We start from the raw sequence: 17,131 nt of genomic DNA, 5'->3' as shown, positions 1-17,131 counted from the left end.
CACACACGCGCAAAGACAGAAAGGCAAACAAATAGACACACGTGCATATACGGAAACATACATTTCAATAACACAGTTTGCTTGGACACTTAATTGAGTTAGTCAATTGAACCAATCATCCGTTGTCCGTCTATATGTGCAGGACTGTACTACATATTTGTATACAGTATGTGTGCGGGAATGCACAGTGTGTAAATCTCTATTCCCCCCCCTCTGCATCCATAATTCAACTTCTATGGTGAATAACAATGAATATTTCATTGTCCTTTAAAAACTTCTCAATGATTCAATTTTCTTAAAGCAGTAATAAACCTTTTAACACGCTTAGTATCGATCGGAGAGTTACTTTAGGACTGGGAAACTCCAGCTCGTTGGTCACTAACATGCCATTTTGCCAATTAACTACATTTGACAGCCATTGGCCCTGTGCCTCTTTTCCTGATGTTTCAAGCATCACTTCCTGTTTTCCCAAGCCAATGCATTATGTAGCGTAGGGAGGGTGTGTCTATGGTGGCCTATAAATAAACCAGCAGAGGGAGCAGCGGCAGGGTGAATTATTCGGTGTTCCTGCAGGGCAGAAGAGTCTCCTAAGTCAAATGTGGTTTTGTTATGAAGGCAGGATTGTGTTCTCAGAAAATAGTGCGTTACGGTAACGGCGTATTTGAGGGTTAAAAATAACACCTTCACATTAACACGAGTGGGCCGCCGTTTTAATTCAATTCCCTCCGTCTTGCTTGGGTCATACTGACCCCTCCTGTGATTCCACATGTTTAACATTGCAAAAGTCTGCTAATATAATGTATTAACATGCCACACAGTGTTACTTCCCAGGACATTTATCCTTCACGCAAGTGGAATACAAGGTGCTCAGATACAAGCATGCGAACACGAGAAAAAAAAACCTTTGAAACATTCATTCTATTTTTTTCTTTTGATGCTCTCTGTAAAATTCCATTGAAATGCACGAATTGGAATACTCAAATCACTATGCAGATGTGTATCTTTTTTATTAGTATAGCAGTGCTTGAATCCCAATCTCAATCTCAATGTCTACTGTCCCGTGTCCTGCTCATACACAAAGGACAGGGACATCCATTGATAACCTAGATACGCTCTTCTTTCCTTATTAATCCCCATGGAGGCCAACATTGCTTTCATTCTTCCCGGATTGACATTTTACATTGATTTGGAAAATGTGTGTAGTCTATAGCAGCTTTGCTTTCCATTGGTTGATGGCACTCTTTTAGTCCAAGTTCTTTTAGTACATGTTGGCGTTTGTGTGAGTTTGTATTAACAAGATACCTACCTGTTCCTTGTCTGCGTTCCTTAGGTACCCCTGGAGTAGTGGTGTGTGCCAGCGACTACCAACTACAGCCACAGAACAATCCCCTCCTGTTTGGACAAATGGTTGATCTTTTTTTCTCTTTCCTTCCCTATCGCTGGATATGCAAACAACAGCTCATTCAATGCATTTCAAGCTTTGTACTTCAACCATAACAATAACTAGATGCATTTGCGTATATAAAGATTAGTTCTCACCTATGTAGACTGTTCAGAGCTTCATTACAGATTTGGACCCCCGCAGTAGAGATAGTCACATTGTTGATGCAAATAACACGTACCCTGGAGGTAATCTCGCTAGAATGTCTCAGTGAGGATTTCAATGATGTTTTGAGGGGTAACAAACTTTAAAGGAGCACTATCAATGACCTATGGAGTGCATTAAGGAGTAATATAAGTCATTTAGAGCATCATCATACCAGTCAACAACTGTCATGTCCTTGAAGGTTTGCGTGTGTCCCAATCCCACTTTAAAGCATCTTTAAGGTTTGACCTTCGTGGAGACCTTCCCGCTGGATTTTGTGTTGACCCCTGTGGAATCAAACAAATATAGAGACACAATCATTTTCAATGAGGACATTTCTCTTTAGCAATGTACTTTCAGTACTTAACCCCCCCCCCCCCCCCCCCCCCCGCCGCCTCTGTTATACAGAACAGTAATGTAAAAATGTTCTAGATCCCGAAAATAACGGTGGGTGGTGGAGATGAAACATAACAGTGCTTGCGACCTGGGGGCTTGGTGTGTTCTATTTGGATGCTTCTCCTGAACAGGCTTCACTTGTTTTATTATTTACATCTATGCAAGGGATGATTATTAGACAGGATTTCCTTTTGTTGGAGGTGATACATCACCTCGTTCCTCATCCTTTTGATACACATGTAGAGTTGGTTACAAGTGTATCAGTATCATTTTAACAAGAGAGCACTGCATGTATCTTTATTTGCCTACATGCACAGGCTACCTCCTCCGAGTGTCTTCGGCAGTACGGCCTCTCCTTAATGCGCAGCCACATTGTCCTTCTGACAAGAACCAGGGGATGCCAGCTAGAAGCCCCACCCAAACCTCCACCTGTACCCCAATGGAAACTCACCCGCCAGCGGAAGGAGATCACAGTCACCGCTGAACCACAAAGTGGGTGGAAGACAATGAAGGGGGATGGAAATGAAGAAAATGCTGTGAGGGTGAAACAAGGAGGGGGATGCAGGGCAGGATATCAAACGAATAGAAAAACTAAAATGATAAAGCTCAGGTGAATTTTATAGTGAATTTTATAGTGAGTGAGTGAGTGCTAATGCTAAGATCAGGTCTGCTGTACAAAGGGCATGCTGAAATGAAAAAAGAAGGAGGATAGCTGCAATATTTCTGCAATGAAAATAGCTGCTGGCTCGGGCATATCTGACATCAGCTTATCTGTGGGTGAAACCAAAAATTCAGTGAAAAGAGTCCGTGTGTGAAAAAGCCGTGCTGGCATGATGGAAGAGATTTATTTTTTATCCGTTTCTCTTTTTTCAGAGCCTCCTTTGTCAAAACCAGAGAAGTTCATTGAGATCGCCAGCCCTTTTCTCCAGTTTCCTGTCAAGAGCAGCGGTGGTCTGATACCTGAGCGGTGTGTAAACTTAAATAATCTGAACTGAAACAGTAATGGGGATTTACTGGTGTCCTGCTCCCTTGACTGTATTGGGATGAAAATGGGAAATTATCATGATCTTCTTAGTCTTTTCGTCATCCTTTTACTGTACCTCCAACTCTACTACTACTCAACAGTAGAAAGACAAACAGGTATCAGTTAAAAAATTCAAACTATTTTGGTGTCAAAGCCGACAATATTACAATTTTCTTTCCCCCCACTCAACTTTTACTATAATCACATTAGGAAATGTTTACCTACATGATTAATATAAGCGTTACGGTGTTTTCCTGTCATTTTACTACTATGTGTCATGCATTGTCGGTTGCTTCTACACGCGTCTCCGTGTTAGTTTGTGATCATGTGATATGACGCATGCATGTGCTGTGCGTCCACATGACAGAAAGGCCCAGCGGAGCATTCAGACGATATGTCCCCACGGGTCCCCTAACAGAAAGGCCCAGCGGAGCATTCAGAGGACATGTCCCCACGGGTCCCCTCTGGTGTCCATTGCTGAGAGAGTGGATGCCGAAGACGGCCTTGAGCCAGATGCAGCTGAATGCGCCGCCAGCTCAACAAACATCAAGAAAGACAAAATGGAGGTACATAGAAGTGATGTCCGCTGGGACAGAGAGACAATTTATATATTCAGTGTGTGTGTTTAACATTTTAAGGAGCATCGTGTTGTCGATAATAAGGAGATTTATTTGAAGAGGCATAAGGACCTGTGAAGCACAGAGGGATAGATGGTAACAGCTGTATTTCATTTTGAGGTCTAACCCGTCCCCGTCCTCGTCCCCCGGTCCCCACACTGTCCGCTCTGTAAGTATGCATTTGAAGGCTTATCGGCCAGCGAGAACAAGGCTGCCATCCCCCAGCCTCAAAGTCACTTCTGCGGTCTCCCAGCCAGGCCACCACTGACCAGCGGCACTCGCTCACCAAAGGAAGGGAAACGAGGGCGAAATGAGGGCGGCCAGCGTCATAGAGAGACAGACAGACACAGAGATGAGAGCAGAAGCAATGGTAAAGGGGGATAAAGAAGGGGGCACTGGAAAAAAATGGGTCAAAAGTGACAAGTTGGACAGGGGGGAGATGAAAGCAGAGCAGCAATCTCATTGATATGCAAAAAGAGAAAACCTCTGGCGTGGTGGTGAACCGGGTGCGTGGGTTTCATCCAGCGAGAGGTCGTGTACTGTGCTGATGAAAAAAGCAGTGCAATTAGATGGTGAGCCATCAGTGTCTGTGTCTCCTGGGGGGGTTCATTATTACACTTCACTCCTAGCATACAGAGAAAAAATAGTCCATATTAATCGCCCTCTTGTGTAACTGTGACCAGTTATAGAGCGGTTGGGCCCGGGCAGTATGGACATGCTAATTTGATGTGTCATTTGGGGCTTGATGTGCATGCGAACGTGCGCTCATGCGGATTGGTTTGTGTATGTGTGCCCCATTTTTGCACTCGGTGTGTGTTCCCGCTCTTCGCGAGCATGTGGCGGTGTCACGTGCTCAAGGGAGAAGGGGCTCTCTTCACTCCTACCTTTGCTTCTGCAGACGTTGGCCAACCGTTTCAACCTCTGTGCCAAGCTCCTTAAATAAAGGAAGGACGCGTAACATGCTGTCCCTAACACCCTGTGTGGCCCACGCTCTCAACATTAGCGCGGGTAAAATACTTAGATGGTTTAACTGTTAATACCCTTTTGGCTGACACGGAAATAGTTTCTCGGACAGCAAATACTTAACTCTGGCTGTGGGGAATAACGGCCAATGGAGTGTGGGATTAAAGAAATATGCCCTTGTCTACCCATCATCCCATAGGTGTGATTTGATCAAAGAAAATCGGGAGTCTGCTGCTCCAAAAGTAGCAGCTTAAAGCCCTGAGACCTTTTTGTGTGAGATATTTGCGCATCCTCTCGCTGAACACAGAGGAACCATCTGATAAATATCCCGCTGTGGGTGGATTGCACATACCTTTACAGATAAAATGCACACATTTACATTTTTTGTTCCAGTGAGAGTGTTGCTCTGGTGCAGAGAGAAGATGTCGAGAGTACCCCACAATCACGATGCCTTTCCGTCTGTCTGGGTCTCCGGGTACTTATTCAAATAAGTGGTGACTCACACACACACGCACACACACACACACACACACACACACACACAGTCACTCACTCTGACTCACCCAGAGAGTCTTGGCTGGGATTGCTTTGAAGTTACACTACACAAAGCCAAGATTTTTATTCAGATCTGAGTAGTGTTGAACAATGATCGGGATATTTTCTCAAAGGAGCATTTTGTGATAACGGAGTCGAACTTCAGACGAAGGGTTCCGGTTAAGCAGGTTGATGCAGGTGCACCACTCGAATCTCACTTTGTTATCCACGCAGCAGTGATGCTCTTTTTCCGGATCACATCATCTTGTCCCTCGTTTGGACAGAAGTACGTGCGGTATTTGAAGGATTCGATAATGACCCATTAGCTGTACCCCTCTATTGTGTATGGGCAGACGAGCATGACTGATTTCTTTTTTTCGAGCCGTTAAATAATTACCCCTCTAAAAGAGGCAAGGCGCTAATCGACGTAACTGTTCATCCGTCACTGACAGTCAAAGTGTATTAGAGCTGGTATTCCCTGGTGGAGAGGAGCAGCCCATGGCACATTAAACCACGTCTTGTGTGTCCCGAGAAGGCCCAAAACCACAGCTGGCCCATTAGAGGGCGGAGGAGTAACTCTGGCAGTGTTAATCCAGCAGCAACTCACTGTTCGTGCCCGTCTCTCTCTCTCTCTCTCTCTCTCTCTCTCTGTCCCTAAGGTTACTGCAAAGGACGTGAAGAAGGACAACGATCACATCTCCAATGGTAAAAAGCTGTTTCCTCTGCAATGCTGAAAATATACATGTGCACACAAGATGATCTCATCCGAGGTCAAATGTTAGGCTAACAAGAAAGGGGCTTATCCTTGTTAATTCAGTTTTACTGCAAATATTAAAGGTTTTCATTGTTAGCCAATTTGAGCAGCGCACGTGTAACCAGATTCATAATAGATATGAAAAGTAAGCGATCAATATTTCCATTTCTGGCATCTACTCCTTCCATCTTGCTCTCCGTGCTTCTGTCGGTTGGCCGAAACACTTTGAAGAAGATGGGACTGAAATGATGCCTCATGACAAGCCAGTTCCCTGCCTTCTCTCTGCCCCCGTTTAGTTGCCTAGTAACACCTGCAGTCTAAGTTAGCGGACCACGATTGCTCAGCAGCAGAGACGCTGGCCCTCGCCGCCTCAGCTTTCTGATCAGACTTCTCACTTTGAGAAGAGCCCGGGGGCAGAGCAACTGTGTAAATGTGCGCATGTCTGATTTATTATTTTTTTTGTCTGTGTGCAGTTGTCTATGACTTTGCGTTGAGAAAGTGTGCGAGTCGGCGAGTGGGAGTATGGATGTGCGTGTGCGCTTACACCGTGCCATTATGTGGGAGTTGGTCCAATTCGGCTCACTGTGTTTAAGATAATGATTTGAATCTAGGATAGCTTACTGTGAGTCACAAGAGGAAAGGCATTTTGAAATGGGAGATTTTCAGGTAATTCTATGTCTGTTAGTTTAGCATTAAAAGCACCATTCAACTATCACGCTTCTAGCTTAATAAGGCAGTCGTTTTTCACTGCATTGCAATGCTGCAGAGTTCTATTAACAACAATGGCTGATGTTAAGCAATTTACTTCATAATCGGTAGCTCAAACTAAATGTCTAAATACAAATGTTAATGGTGAATGAATCTCCCTTCCAGATAGACCCAAATCGGCATTGAAGGAGCCGGTAGCCGTGGAGCCCTCGCCTCCCGTCAAACCCGTCCTGCAGCAGACCTGGATGGAACTAGATGACTTTGCTAAATGCTTTCAGTGCGACATGCACACACAGACACAAATATTTTCTTATGCACTGCAAACATACTATGCCAGTAGAACGCAGAGTCTAGACAGATAAAGATGGTTGCAGGGCTTCAACAATTATGCGGTAAAGATTGTAATCGTTTTTACAATCTAAGTCACTAAGATAAATAAGTGACTGGCCTTTATTTGTCATTTTCCTCAAGGTCACTCTTGGTTTTTCATAAACCGCAAATCTACCCACATCATTTCCACAAATCCCATTTTAAGGTAAAGTATATGTAGGAACCCAGTGACTGTATTTCCCATTTATTTTCTCACACGTGTCTTGTCGATAATAATCCTTTTGGTTGCTATTGGATTGTTGTTAATTTAGCTGTTGTGTTCTGCAGAGCACCGTTCAAAACTCATTTACTACTCCACCATTAATATTTAGAGTAAATGTGTGAAGATATGATCATTTAACAAACAACATGAGAGTCTTGTGGGGAATTACAGTATTTCTAAGAATCTGAGCTTTAGATATTGCAAGAAATAGGATAGTTTGATGAGTAGAAACATCATAAAATAAAGATCTTTGGCATTTAGTAAATAGCTACACCTTTAATTACTGGTGTTTTATTACGTGACCTTTTCCCAGACTGCCACAAGGTTTGCCGCCCTAACATTAAGTGGCAGTTTGTTTCAGGGTCTGGGCTCTTTGTCATTTATCTGAGGTACCAAAAACAGATGCAGCTTCCTGAATGATCAGCAATACAAGGAGATCTAAAGATTGTGCAAAGCTTTGTAAGTAATGAGGGACATCTGAGAATAAATTATAAACGTACCCGCTATCTGCTTCACGGGCTTCAGTACAACGGAAACTTAGTGAAAGTAGTGCCAGTGTGTGTTAGTGTGTGACTGCAGCTCTGTGTTCATAGACTGCTGAGTCTGCTTGTCACTCTGAACACGTATGCGCTCTCTGCCTCTCCTCTTGTTCTCTCTCCGTCTGTTCTGCACATCTCTCTCGATCTCCTGCTTTGTCTTCCTCGCTTCCATTCTCACTGAATGCATCTTCTTACATTACAAAATCCACAATGCAAGTAACCACCTAAAAAAGCTTCATTAACTCAGTCAGCTCTTTGGTACTTCTTATTGCCTCCTTGCCCTCTCTTCCCTTGTGTTTTCCTCCACTTTCCACTTGAACTAAGTCCATCTATCATCCCTCCCTACAGCGTTCTGCTCTTTCTCTTTCTCACTTGTTCTTTCCCTTTTCTGCTTTCATCCTGATCATTCATGCCAGTGTGCATGTGTGTCTCTGTAGCTGCCCCCCCCTCACCCCCCCTACCAGTGTCCAGAGGTGAGAGGCACTCACTACCTGTGTGTGGACAGCCTGCAACCCGCCCAGATACTCATCAGTTTCTCCGTTCTGCTTCTCTGGGGAAATGTGTCTCAGGAGAGTAAGGATTTATCCACACACACACACACACACACACACACACACACACACACACAACAACAACCTAGAAGCTTGGAAACAAAATGATTTTGTGACGCATATAAAGGAAGGAGCCTGACTCAGGTCTCTAACAGCCGCAAGGCAAATGATATCTGTAGCCTACTACAGTTACTACTCTACTGTCCTATTCATAAGTCGATAAATCCGTGGCCCTGCTGAAGTAGAAGCCAATTAAAACTCAGCACAAACCACACCAGCATCTGATGTATGAACATTCCACGAATGTGACCTGCGATGTTTGTGATTTTCCCCTGCACGGCACATCTCTCCTCCTCTCCAACGCCTCGCAGAGAAGGAAAAGTATGCAGCGTGTATGTCTTCAGTCCTCATCGTCCAACCCTACTCCTGGAAAAGTCTGCAGTCCCAGCCGCCAGTGCTCACCATCAAGACCACCTGCTCAGGGGCCACCACGTTGAAGTTATCCCCCGGGTAGGACCATGTGTGTATCATGTATTCTATTGATTAGGTATTGACCACAATTAAAATCTCACTCTCTAATTGCTAAAAAAAAAAAGCTTTAACCTGTGTGACCATTCCAGTCTCATCGCTGAGTTTATAAACAATTGTCTGATGCCGTTTAAACTCATAGATTTATGTGTATTTAACATAATAATCTTAAATATATGTCTTCGCTTTTCCCGCATGTCCTAGCCCCAAATTACCATAAGAGCTCATCAGTGGTGCACTAATGATGCCAAGGTCAGAGCTTTAATTCCCATCATGGGAACCTATTATGAAAATGTATGCATTTTCTGGACAGCACTCTCGGGAGATTTCGATAAAAAGAGTTTCACCCTTGTTATGATTTTTACAGCCAAGCGAGATCTACTTAAGGCCATCACAAAATGAGCAGAGGATATCTGCCTACCTCAAATGCTCTGAAAAGCAGTGCCACGCCTCTGTCCTAGTCTCTATTAATGGGTGCTACTTGGCCTAGAAGCGGGGGGCCTAGTTTCCGGGGTCAGGTGCAGGTATGCAGCAGTGCAATTACCACTGAGCCATAATCACAACTCACAGCACTCAACTTATCCTGCCCGTATGCCCCATAGTACACTCTCCCCAAGAGAGAACGGCCCGGCTTTTGGTCTGCACCTTACATCTTTTCCTCCTTCTATTTCTTTTCCTTTCTTCCAGACTCTTCACGTTATAAATTATACTTTATCGTCCATCTAGTTAGGCTGTGGTGGTCTGAATTATGAAAAGCTAATGGGGCCTTGGGAACTCAGCTTGGCACTAACGCAGAACATCTGGCTACAATACTTCTGACTTATTGACCCATTTAATATTACTTGACGCGGCCTTTGGTCGAGCGTCACCTCTGTGCTCTGTTTCATAAATTGAGTTGCCTAATATTTAGAGATTATTTCTCTTAGTAACTGCAACGAAAGAATTAAGTGAATTGTAGAGTCCAACCTGGGGGTCAGGAGCCGCAAGGGGGTCCAAGATAAATAAGAGAAGTTGTGAGATAATCAACAAAAAGAAACATTTTGGCATTTTGTCTTACCATTTATTTATTATTGAAAATCACCATAGTTGGATTTCTGCAGGCTTTTAAAAAATGTTAAGCTCTCTGAGAAGACCACATCCTTCTGTGATCGACCACGAAGAAACATGTGCAGCCAGTGAAGTCATGAATAGCCTTCACCTTCATGATGCATCACAAGCTAAAAACAATGTGGAAGGGTTATTGGTTTTAAGAGTTTCCTTCCTCTCTCTGGCAGGCGCCACGTCTTTTCCATCCACACAAAGGCAGCACTGGGCTACCACGTTCGCCTTTGCAGCGAGACGCCTTTCACGTTCGGGGACGAAGAAGCCGTCATGTCACAACTTACCAAGGTAGACTTGACATTACATTTTATCTCTTTTATTTTCTCCTCTATGTAACATGCACGCTTGCTGCCTCACTCATTTCTCGTCCTTCAACAGGAAAGTGCTCGTTTCACTGACCAGGCCTCGTCCATATGGAGAGGACTGTCCAGACTGGTGTCTTCCTTTAGCGACGAGCAGGACCAGCCAGCAGCCAGAGGAACTCTGGAAGAGGCTCACTGCCCCCAAAACATCAACACCCCCCAGGAAAAAAGGAAACACCGCAAGGTAGCTTGTCCACCTGGTCATACGTGTTCTACGCATGAATGACTTACCATTTATGTTGCATCACCAATGCCACAGATTTCCACAGACTTTTGATTTTCTTTGGTTGAAATCTCAATTGTTTTAGTTTCAATAGCTATGGACAATGATCAGTTCTGAACAGCCAAGATGCTTACTGATATAAACTGTATTAAGCTAATACTCATTGTCTGTTTCATTTAAATATCACTGCTTTTGCTTTTTTAAATTATTCTCATTCTTAAGATGCCTGTAGACAGACAGTGGTAAAAGTACAAAAAGTGAATGAAGTTCACTGACGGAACACAGGGTTTTGTCTGAGGATAATGAATAATCTCTTATTCAAACTCTCATTCCAATAAACCAACAATGATGTAGATTGTAAATACCTGTGATGATGTTGACAAATCAGACGCTTGTGTGTGTGTGTGTGTGTGTGTGTGTGTGTGTGTGTGTGTGTGTGTGTAGGTTTTTAACTCTGCGGTTTACAAAATGCTGTTGGAGGCTCTGGGCAGGAAGCTGACATCAGAGGAGCGGTTTGCCGTAGTCGCCCTCACAATTGACCCCTCACTCTTGGCCAACGACCCCAAAATACACTTCCCTACATGTAAGTCCTATTTGTGTGTTAATCTTGTACATTGTCCACCTACGTATGTTAGGGTGTAAAGCGACGGTGAACTGATTCCAATTAACTGGCCTTTCTTATCGTTCACCATTCAATATTAACTTGCGATGAAGTGGATGGAGCATCAAAGCCTCCAGAAAGCTGGAGCGACAGGGAGCCGACAGACGGGGAGGTCAAGGCAGCCGTCGTTCTGCAGGCTGCATTCAGAGGACACTTGGCGAGAAAAATTTTGAATGCCTCGAAATCAGGTAAAAGCACTCATACACATGGAAAAGTCTCCATTCAAACCGAATATTCCGGTTCGAGTTTTATCCTTCATTTTCAATTGTATAAAACACTAAGTTTTAAGTTCCGCTGTAGGTTCAGAAAGGCAACACATGAAGCCACATTTTGGGTGGATAAAGGATCTACATCAGGGGAACAATAAAAAACAGAATAGTTGTGTTTCGAGATCTATTATTTACTGTCTGAAAACACACACAAAACCCCTTCTGTTCCCCTACGTCATTGTTTGAGCACGCCCGATGGCATTATCGAGCCTCTGAGCGGAGGCCCAAATAGGTATTGATGAGACTCCCGCTCTTGCTAACGCACCTTGACAGATGAGTGGCGGCCACAAAGGGGATCTGCACACCCGGAGGGAACACATGCACAAAACATTCCTCTTTCAATAGCCAAACAAAACATGGAAATGGACAGCTTGTAGGAAACAATGAGAAATAGACAGAGCTGGGCAGCTAAATTGATTCATCAAGGTTTTCTTTGGAATAATGTGTTGCTTTTGTTCAATTTTGTTTGGTTTTGGTTAGATTGTTTTTAATATCCAATGTCCTCCAGAAGTGGTGGTAATAATCTGTGCATAAACTGTCAAGTTGCATCGCTGTTTGCAGCATTACATTCTCTCTGGACCTGAAGTTAACACAACACAGGACCCTGTCCCCATCTGAATAGCTCGCATTTGGCAATACGCACGTCTCATGAATGCATTGTTTGCTTCAAACAGCACAGTACAATTGTGTAAGATTTATACATATTTTCTATGTCTTGAAAATTCAATTTGAGCATCGCAAACAGCCAAAAGATCCACAACGTGATAAAATCAATCTGCAGAGTATTGTTGGGGTTTGTGTGGCACGTACACACAATTTGCCTCAAATTGTATTCATTTACTTGTCAAAGCCCAAAGTGCAGCCTTCAGAGCGACGCGTCATGTGATGGCAAAACACCGGGTTATAAAAAAATGAGCTTGCTAAAAAAAAATGTGAAAAGACATTTGTTTAAGAGAAGTAAGCGTTTTCTTTGTCTTAGTTCTCATTTGCCAGCACACTTGTTTACACCACATTGCTCTTCTCCACTTTGTATGTGTGAAGGGAAACCTCTTTGGTTCTAACGGCGATAGGACGTCTCCATCTCTCAATAGCCTGCCTGGGCCAATGGCCTGCTGTAATAGCTGTACCAATTTGGAAAAGTGGCAATTTGAAAAAGCGAGGGCTGAACGGTAGGACGGGAGAGGAGGAGGAGGAGGAGGAAAGCTGTGAGGACCCATAACTTCTATCGTGCAGCTGTCTATTCACAGGCTTTCTCTCACCTAATGTGAACGAAAAAACAGCTACTGATGCACACGTAGTCATAAAGACGCGGTGCCGCATCTTTTGTCGAATGATCGGTTCCGTCGGAGTGCTGCCTGTCTGGTGAGATGATCGTGAGAGGTAATGTGAAGGTGTCCTCCTATCTCCACCCACTGAATGAAGCGAAATGCGTTTTGTACGGAACAACATCTTTGATTGTGGCTTCTTTTGTGTCTGTGTATCTGTGTGTGTGTGTGTGTGTGTGTGTGTGTGTGTGTGTTCATGTCATTCAGGCACAAAGGAGAAACTCACTGCGTCTAAGATATTTTTAGACATGTGGCCAAAGGTGGAATCGGATGCAGCAAAACATGCCGCCCTCTTGCTCCGGTAAATGTAATAAAATGTGTCAACATGCTGATGAAACATGAGTGAATAATGTTCACGCGATGTGTCACCTGTACACACGTAGACGTCTCACAAGTCATTAACCTATAGCTGGTATTCACTCGCACGGATGTTCTTAAGTGAAAGGATACGAGGCCTCCCGTACACACAGTCCTGTGCCAACGCTGTGTGCGTTGTACGGCTTGCATTCAGCCTCTCTGTTGCACTGCATGCCCACAATCTCCTCCTCCTCCTCCTCCTCCTCCTGGTTGTGGCGGCCTGTGGCGGCCAGGCGGGGAGCATTTTCCACATTGTGTTCCATCTTTTCCCAGTGGTACCATCTGCTGTTTATCCTCTCGTTGTTCCAATCGGCTAGCAGCGTCTGCCGAATGACCCGCTGCCTGGGGAAGTATGTGTGTGCATGAGCATTAGGAGCTTGGTCAGTGTGTGTGTGTGTGTGTGTAGAGAAGGGGTCGCTTGTGTTTTGTGAACCCTTGAGCATGTTTTCTTCTTAGCTGACATCCACTTGAGTTCACGCTGAGATGCAAGTATTATTGAATATGACTCATAATCAGCTACCTCCGAGCGATGTTTCTACAAGTAGTTTATTGTGGTTTCAATATTTCATTTAAATTTAAATTTCAACGTGCTCCGTGCTTTTGTGTTTTCTGCGCAGCTACATCATTGACCACTCGGAGGGGGCAGAGCTCTACCCCTGTCAGCGGGATGAATGGACCAGGGTCACCTTCGCCGATTACTCCGTCTCTCTTCCCGACGCAGCCGACTCCTGGGTCTTGGTCTTTAGGTTAGAGAGCAGTGGGATTTTATACTTGTTAGCAAATGTCAGACCTGGCTCGGGGAAATCTGGCTGAATTGAGATAAAACTTCTACAAAAATGGTTTAAAAAACCTCTTTTAACTTTGTTAAGAGAGGTGTTCCAGGTTCATAAGGAGATGCAGCTGGTTCCAAAGGTCTACTCCCCAGTCCCCAATTGTCTGCTACACGTCATAAACAACGACACGGGAGAGGAGCTGGACATGTTGTTCAACAAAGTGGCCCCCCATGTCTATCGACCCAACAAGGTCTGTGGATCACGAGAAGCAAACCCTAAAAGAAAGAACTTCTCTAGTTAAATCAGTCTCATAACCTGATTTTGCTCCCTCTCTGTTCTCCAGCTTGGATATTCCTTTGTAGCAGAGGCCCTCACACCCGAGTCGCTCCCTGCTGGTGCCAAGTGGAGGATGCGCTTGATCGGCACAAGGGAACACCTTCCAAAACTTTCCCGCAAGACTCCACTCAACGTGTTCTCAGTGAAGGAATTGCGGGATTATTACGTTCCCAATGACAAAAACTTGACTGCTACCGTATGTCGGTAAATTCATTTATTATGCGCTTCATATTTTCTTTAGCATAGTTTTGGTAAGAGTCATATTTATACTTTTCCTTTTGAAATCGAATGTACCTGAGGGGGGTCATAGAAATAGATGTTGTTGATAGTACTCAATGATTCTCTCTTTCACCACAATATATGAATCCAAGATGCTTCATCATTAGAAACCAGATGTAACAATAATCAGCGCACATATTTTACCAGTAAAGCTTGCGAGGTTTTCACATTTTCTTACACAACACCATGTTAAAGACGACTGGTCCCCTCAATCGTTTGAAACTTTCCCACAGTTTCCTTGTGCGTGTGACTGCAGACGTCCTGGGAACAATTCAGTTTCAGACTTCCAAGGCAGACGTATTGATCCGTCTGTCCGTTCTGGACCAGGAGAAGCTGGTCGCCGGCAATACAGGGAAGGGTCACGTGGTAATTCCTGCCTTCTTCTTCCTGGCCAACAAAGGTGAGTCATTAGGGTAGTTGAATATAACTCTTGTGGCTCATTGTAAAAGATTTGTCAAACTGTGCAGGAACCGTGTCACTGTTTTTCCATTTGTCAAATTACGAACGTTGAACTGGATTTTAAAGTTCCACACTTTTTTTTGTAGTTATACTAGTGACATTAGCATATGTGAACCTAATATACAACACACAGACACGCATCGAAGAGATGGAGCACCCGTACCGCTTGAGAGACAGGAAACGGGATTCAGCGCACAACATTGCGCGTTGGGTCTTTATGCTTCACTCTTCTACTGTAATAGGACCTTTTTACTTCTTGTCTGTTCTTTATGGTTCTCTTTTTACAACGTTATCACTAATGTTGAAAGACATTCTGAACTCTGTGTTTTTTTCTTAACTATCCAGATACTGTACAAACAGTAAATAAGGACTCTGCAACTTAAATTGCACAATACTAGAAACACCAACTAACTTGCCATTGGGTTTAGCACTAAGAGCTGGGTAAATACTCCCCAGTAATGTTTGGGCAAGGATGACTTTTTTAAGCCTAATATTTTAGAATTTTAAAATTCCATTTTGTATTTTTAAAATGATTTCAGCTCATAAATCAAAGTCATAGGCCGTCCCCAACTGGAATGCTTTAATAAACTGATATGGTAGTTTCAGTGCAATCGCACTCACATTGAGTATGTACTTACACATACTATGCAATTTTGGACAGCAGCAGAAAGAGAGAGATTGCTGTTGCATTTTATTGTATTAACTTTAAATGATTTTTTTTATTACATTAGAAGATACAAGTAGAACTGAGCCGTTAAGAAGTATTAAACTAGAACTATTCAAACTCTTTAGTTTACATTTCACTTGATGCTTCCAAAAAGTCACAAAAAGCACAGATTGCTGACCACCCTCCTGTCAGAGAACTGCTGAGTGTAACTTCTCTCTGTTACAGCCCTTAATTCCACAGATGAGAAAAACCAGAACCAGAAGAGATCCCCCACCTGGGACAAAGGACTCAAGGTGATGGACGCCCCGCAGGACAGAGACAAGGACAGCGCGGCTGGGAAACAGGACTCATCGTTTGACCAGTTCCAGCCTCCCACAGAGACGATGGTATCACTGACAACTGCCTGCGTGGTATCTGCTGTTGCTCCAACACTTTACATATCTCACTTGCACACACACACACACACACACACACACACACACACACACACACACACACACACACACACACACACACACACACACACACACACACACACATACACACACAAGCGTGCATCTCACTTCCCCTCTCTGCCTTTGTCACCCACTTCCTTGCTGCCTGCGTTGATTTCAATTTTTCACTGCCAGAGATACACATAACGCCTTACACACATTCACACGGCAGACACACACACACACACACACACACACACACACACACACACACATTTGAACACGCCCACACATGCATTCTTGCAAAGACAACATTTGCAATAGTAGAGCAGCAGATCCTCTTGGGGAGGTTTTTGGAGCTTTTGTTGGTACTGTCTGACTTATCAGTGGTTGTCAGGGAGCCGAGATGACGAGTCACTTGAATTATTTGAGAACCACCTATCTAACAAACCTGTAGTCTGATAATAAAATCCAATGGGATTCATTTGTGTGACTGTGGTGGCACCAGCAACACATCTGGAGTACAGCCTCAGACATTTGATCATTGTATTGGTCATTTTGGGTGGGTTGAGCCTTTGTTGACCCACAACAGACATATTGATGCCCACTTAGTAATGCTATTTCAATGGAACAGGCTCCTTTATTGTAATTTGTGTTGCACTTAACTACACATGTAAACACGAGATTCCAATGTGGCCTTTATAGCAGAGATTAAGTTATCGGAAGTCTTAACAACACGAAAACCTGAATTATCATGCTCTGTAACAACCCCAGGCATCACACCAGACGATGTAATACAGCCTAGTTTTTCTACAACCTCCTGCTCTATTCGTACGAATGCTGTCTTTTCTTGTTTAGCGAAAATGAATGTGGGACTTGCCACCTCCGATATAAGCTCGGCTAACACGCCCTCTGCCTCCTCTCATCCGTTGAGCCAAGCGTTTCCTTCTGTCAAAGAGCACAGCAACGTGCAGTTCTTTTGAATCCTCCCCGCTAGTGCAGTTTTCAGCTGAAAGTCAACAAAACAGCATCCACCTCATGTTGGTTGTGCTTTTATGGCGATGCATGCCAAATGCATCATGCTGCCTGTTTGT

General features: G+C 43.9%; 1 protein-coding gene across 9 annotated transcripts in view; it reads left to right on the top strand.

Moving 5' to 3' along the window:
• adgb (androglobin) overlaps nucleotides 1-17,131 on the top strand; it is a 29,336-nt gene that overhangs the window by 6,257 nt on the left and 5,948 nt on the right. For 3 of the 9 annotated variants that reach the window (XM_040159903.2, XM_078093362.1, XM_078093359.1), the window contains 19 exons: nucleotides 1,331-1,407; nucleotides 2,299-2,473; nucleotides 2,855-2,948; nucleotides 3,373-3,571; nucleotides 5,779-5,824; nucleotides 6,747-6,858; nucleotides 7,053-7,116; nucleotides 8,150-8,285; nucleotides 8,635-8,773; nucleotides 10,066-10,180; nucleotides 10,271-10,438; nucleotides 10,922-11,060; nucleotides 11,192-11,326; nucleotides 12,940-13,033; nucleotides 13,707-13,835; nucleotides 13,959-14,112; nucleotides 14,206-14,402; nucleotides 14,711-14,877; nucleotides 15,829-15,989. In XM_040159903.2, coding sequence (XP_040015837.2) covers nucleotides 1,331-1,407; nucleotides 2,299-2,473; nucleotides 2,855-2,948; nucleotides 3,373-3,571; nucleotides 5,779-5,824; nucleotides 6,747-6,858; nucleotides 7,053-7,116; nucleotides 8,150-8,285; nucleotides 8,635-8,773; nucleotides 10,066-10,180; nucleotides 10,271-10,438; nucleotides 10,922-11,060; nucleotides 11,192-11,326; nucleotides 12,940-13,033; nucleotides 13,707-13,835; nucleotides 13,959-14,112; nucleotides 14,206-14,402; nucleotides 14,711-14,877; nucleotides 15,829-15,989 — 2,501 coding nt within the window. Of the gene's footprint in view, nucleotides 1-1,330; nucleotides 1,408-2,298; nucleotides 2,474-2,854; nucleotides 2,949-3,372; nucleotides 3,572-5,778; nucleotides 5,825-6,746; nucleotides 6,859-7,052; nucleotides 7,117-8,149; nucleotides 8,286-8,634; nucleotides 8,774-10,065; nucleotides 10,181-10,270; nucleotides 10,439-10,921; nucleotides 11,061-11,191; nucleotides 11,327-12,939; nucleotides 13,034-13,706; nucleotides 13,836-13,958; nucleotides 14,113-14,205; nucleotides 14,403-14,710; nucleotides 14,878-15,828; nucleotides 16,014-17,131 lie in introns of all 9 variants that reach the window. The other 6 variants (XM_040159902.2, XM_078093361.1, XM_078093357.1 and 3 more) reach the window with 3 other exon arrangements.

This window comes from Gasterosteus aculeatus, chromosome 18 (genome assembly GCF_964276395.1).
Source record: "Gasterosteus aculeatus chromosome 18, fGasAcu3.hap1.1, whole genome shotgun sequence".
Lineage (NCBI taxonomy): Eukaryota > Metazoa > Chordata > Actinopteri > Perciformes > Gasterosteidae > Gasterosteus > Gasterosteus aculeatus.
The sequence above is the reverse complement of the archived record's forward strand: the minus strand, read 5'-3'. Positions and strand labels throughout refer to the sequence as shown.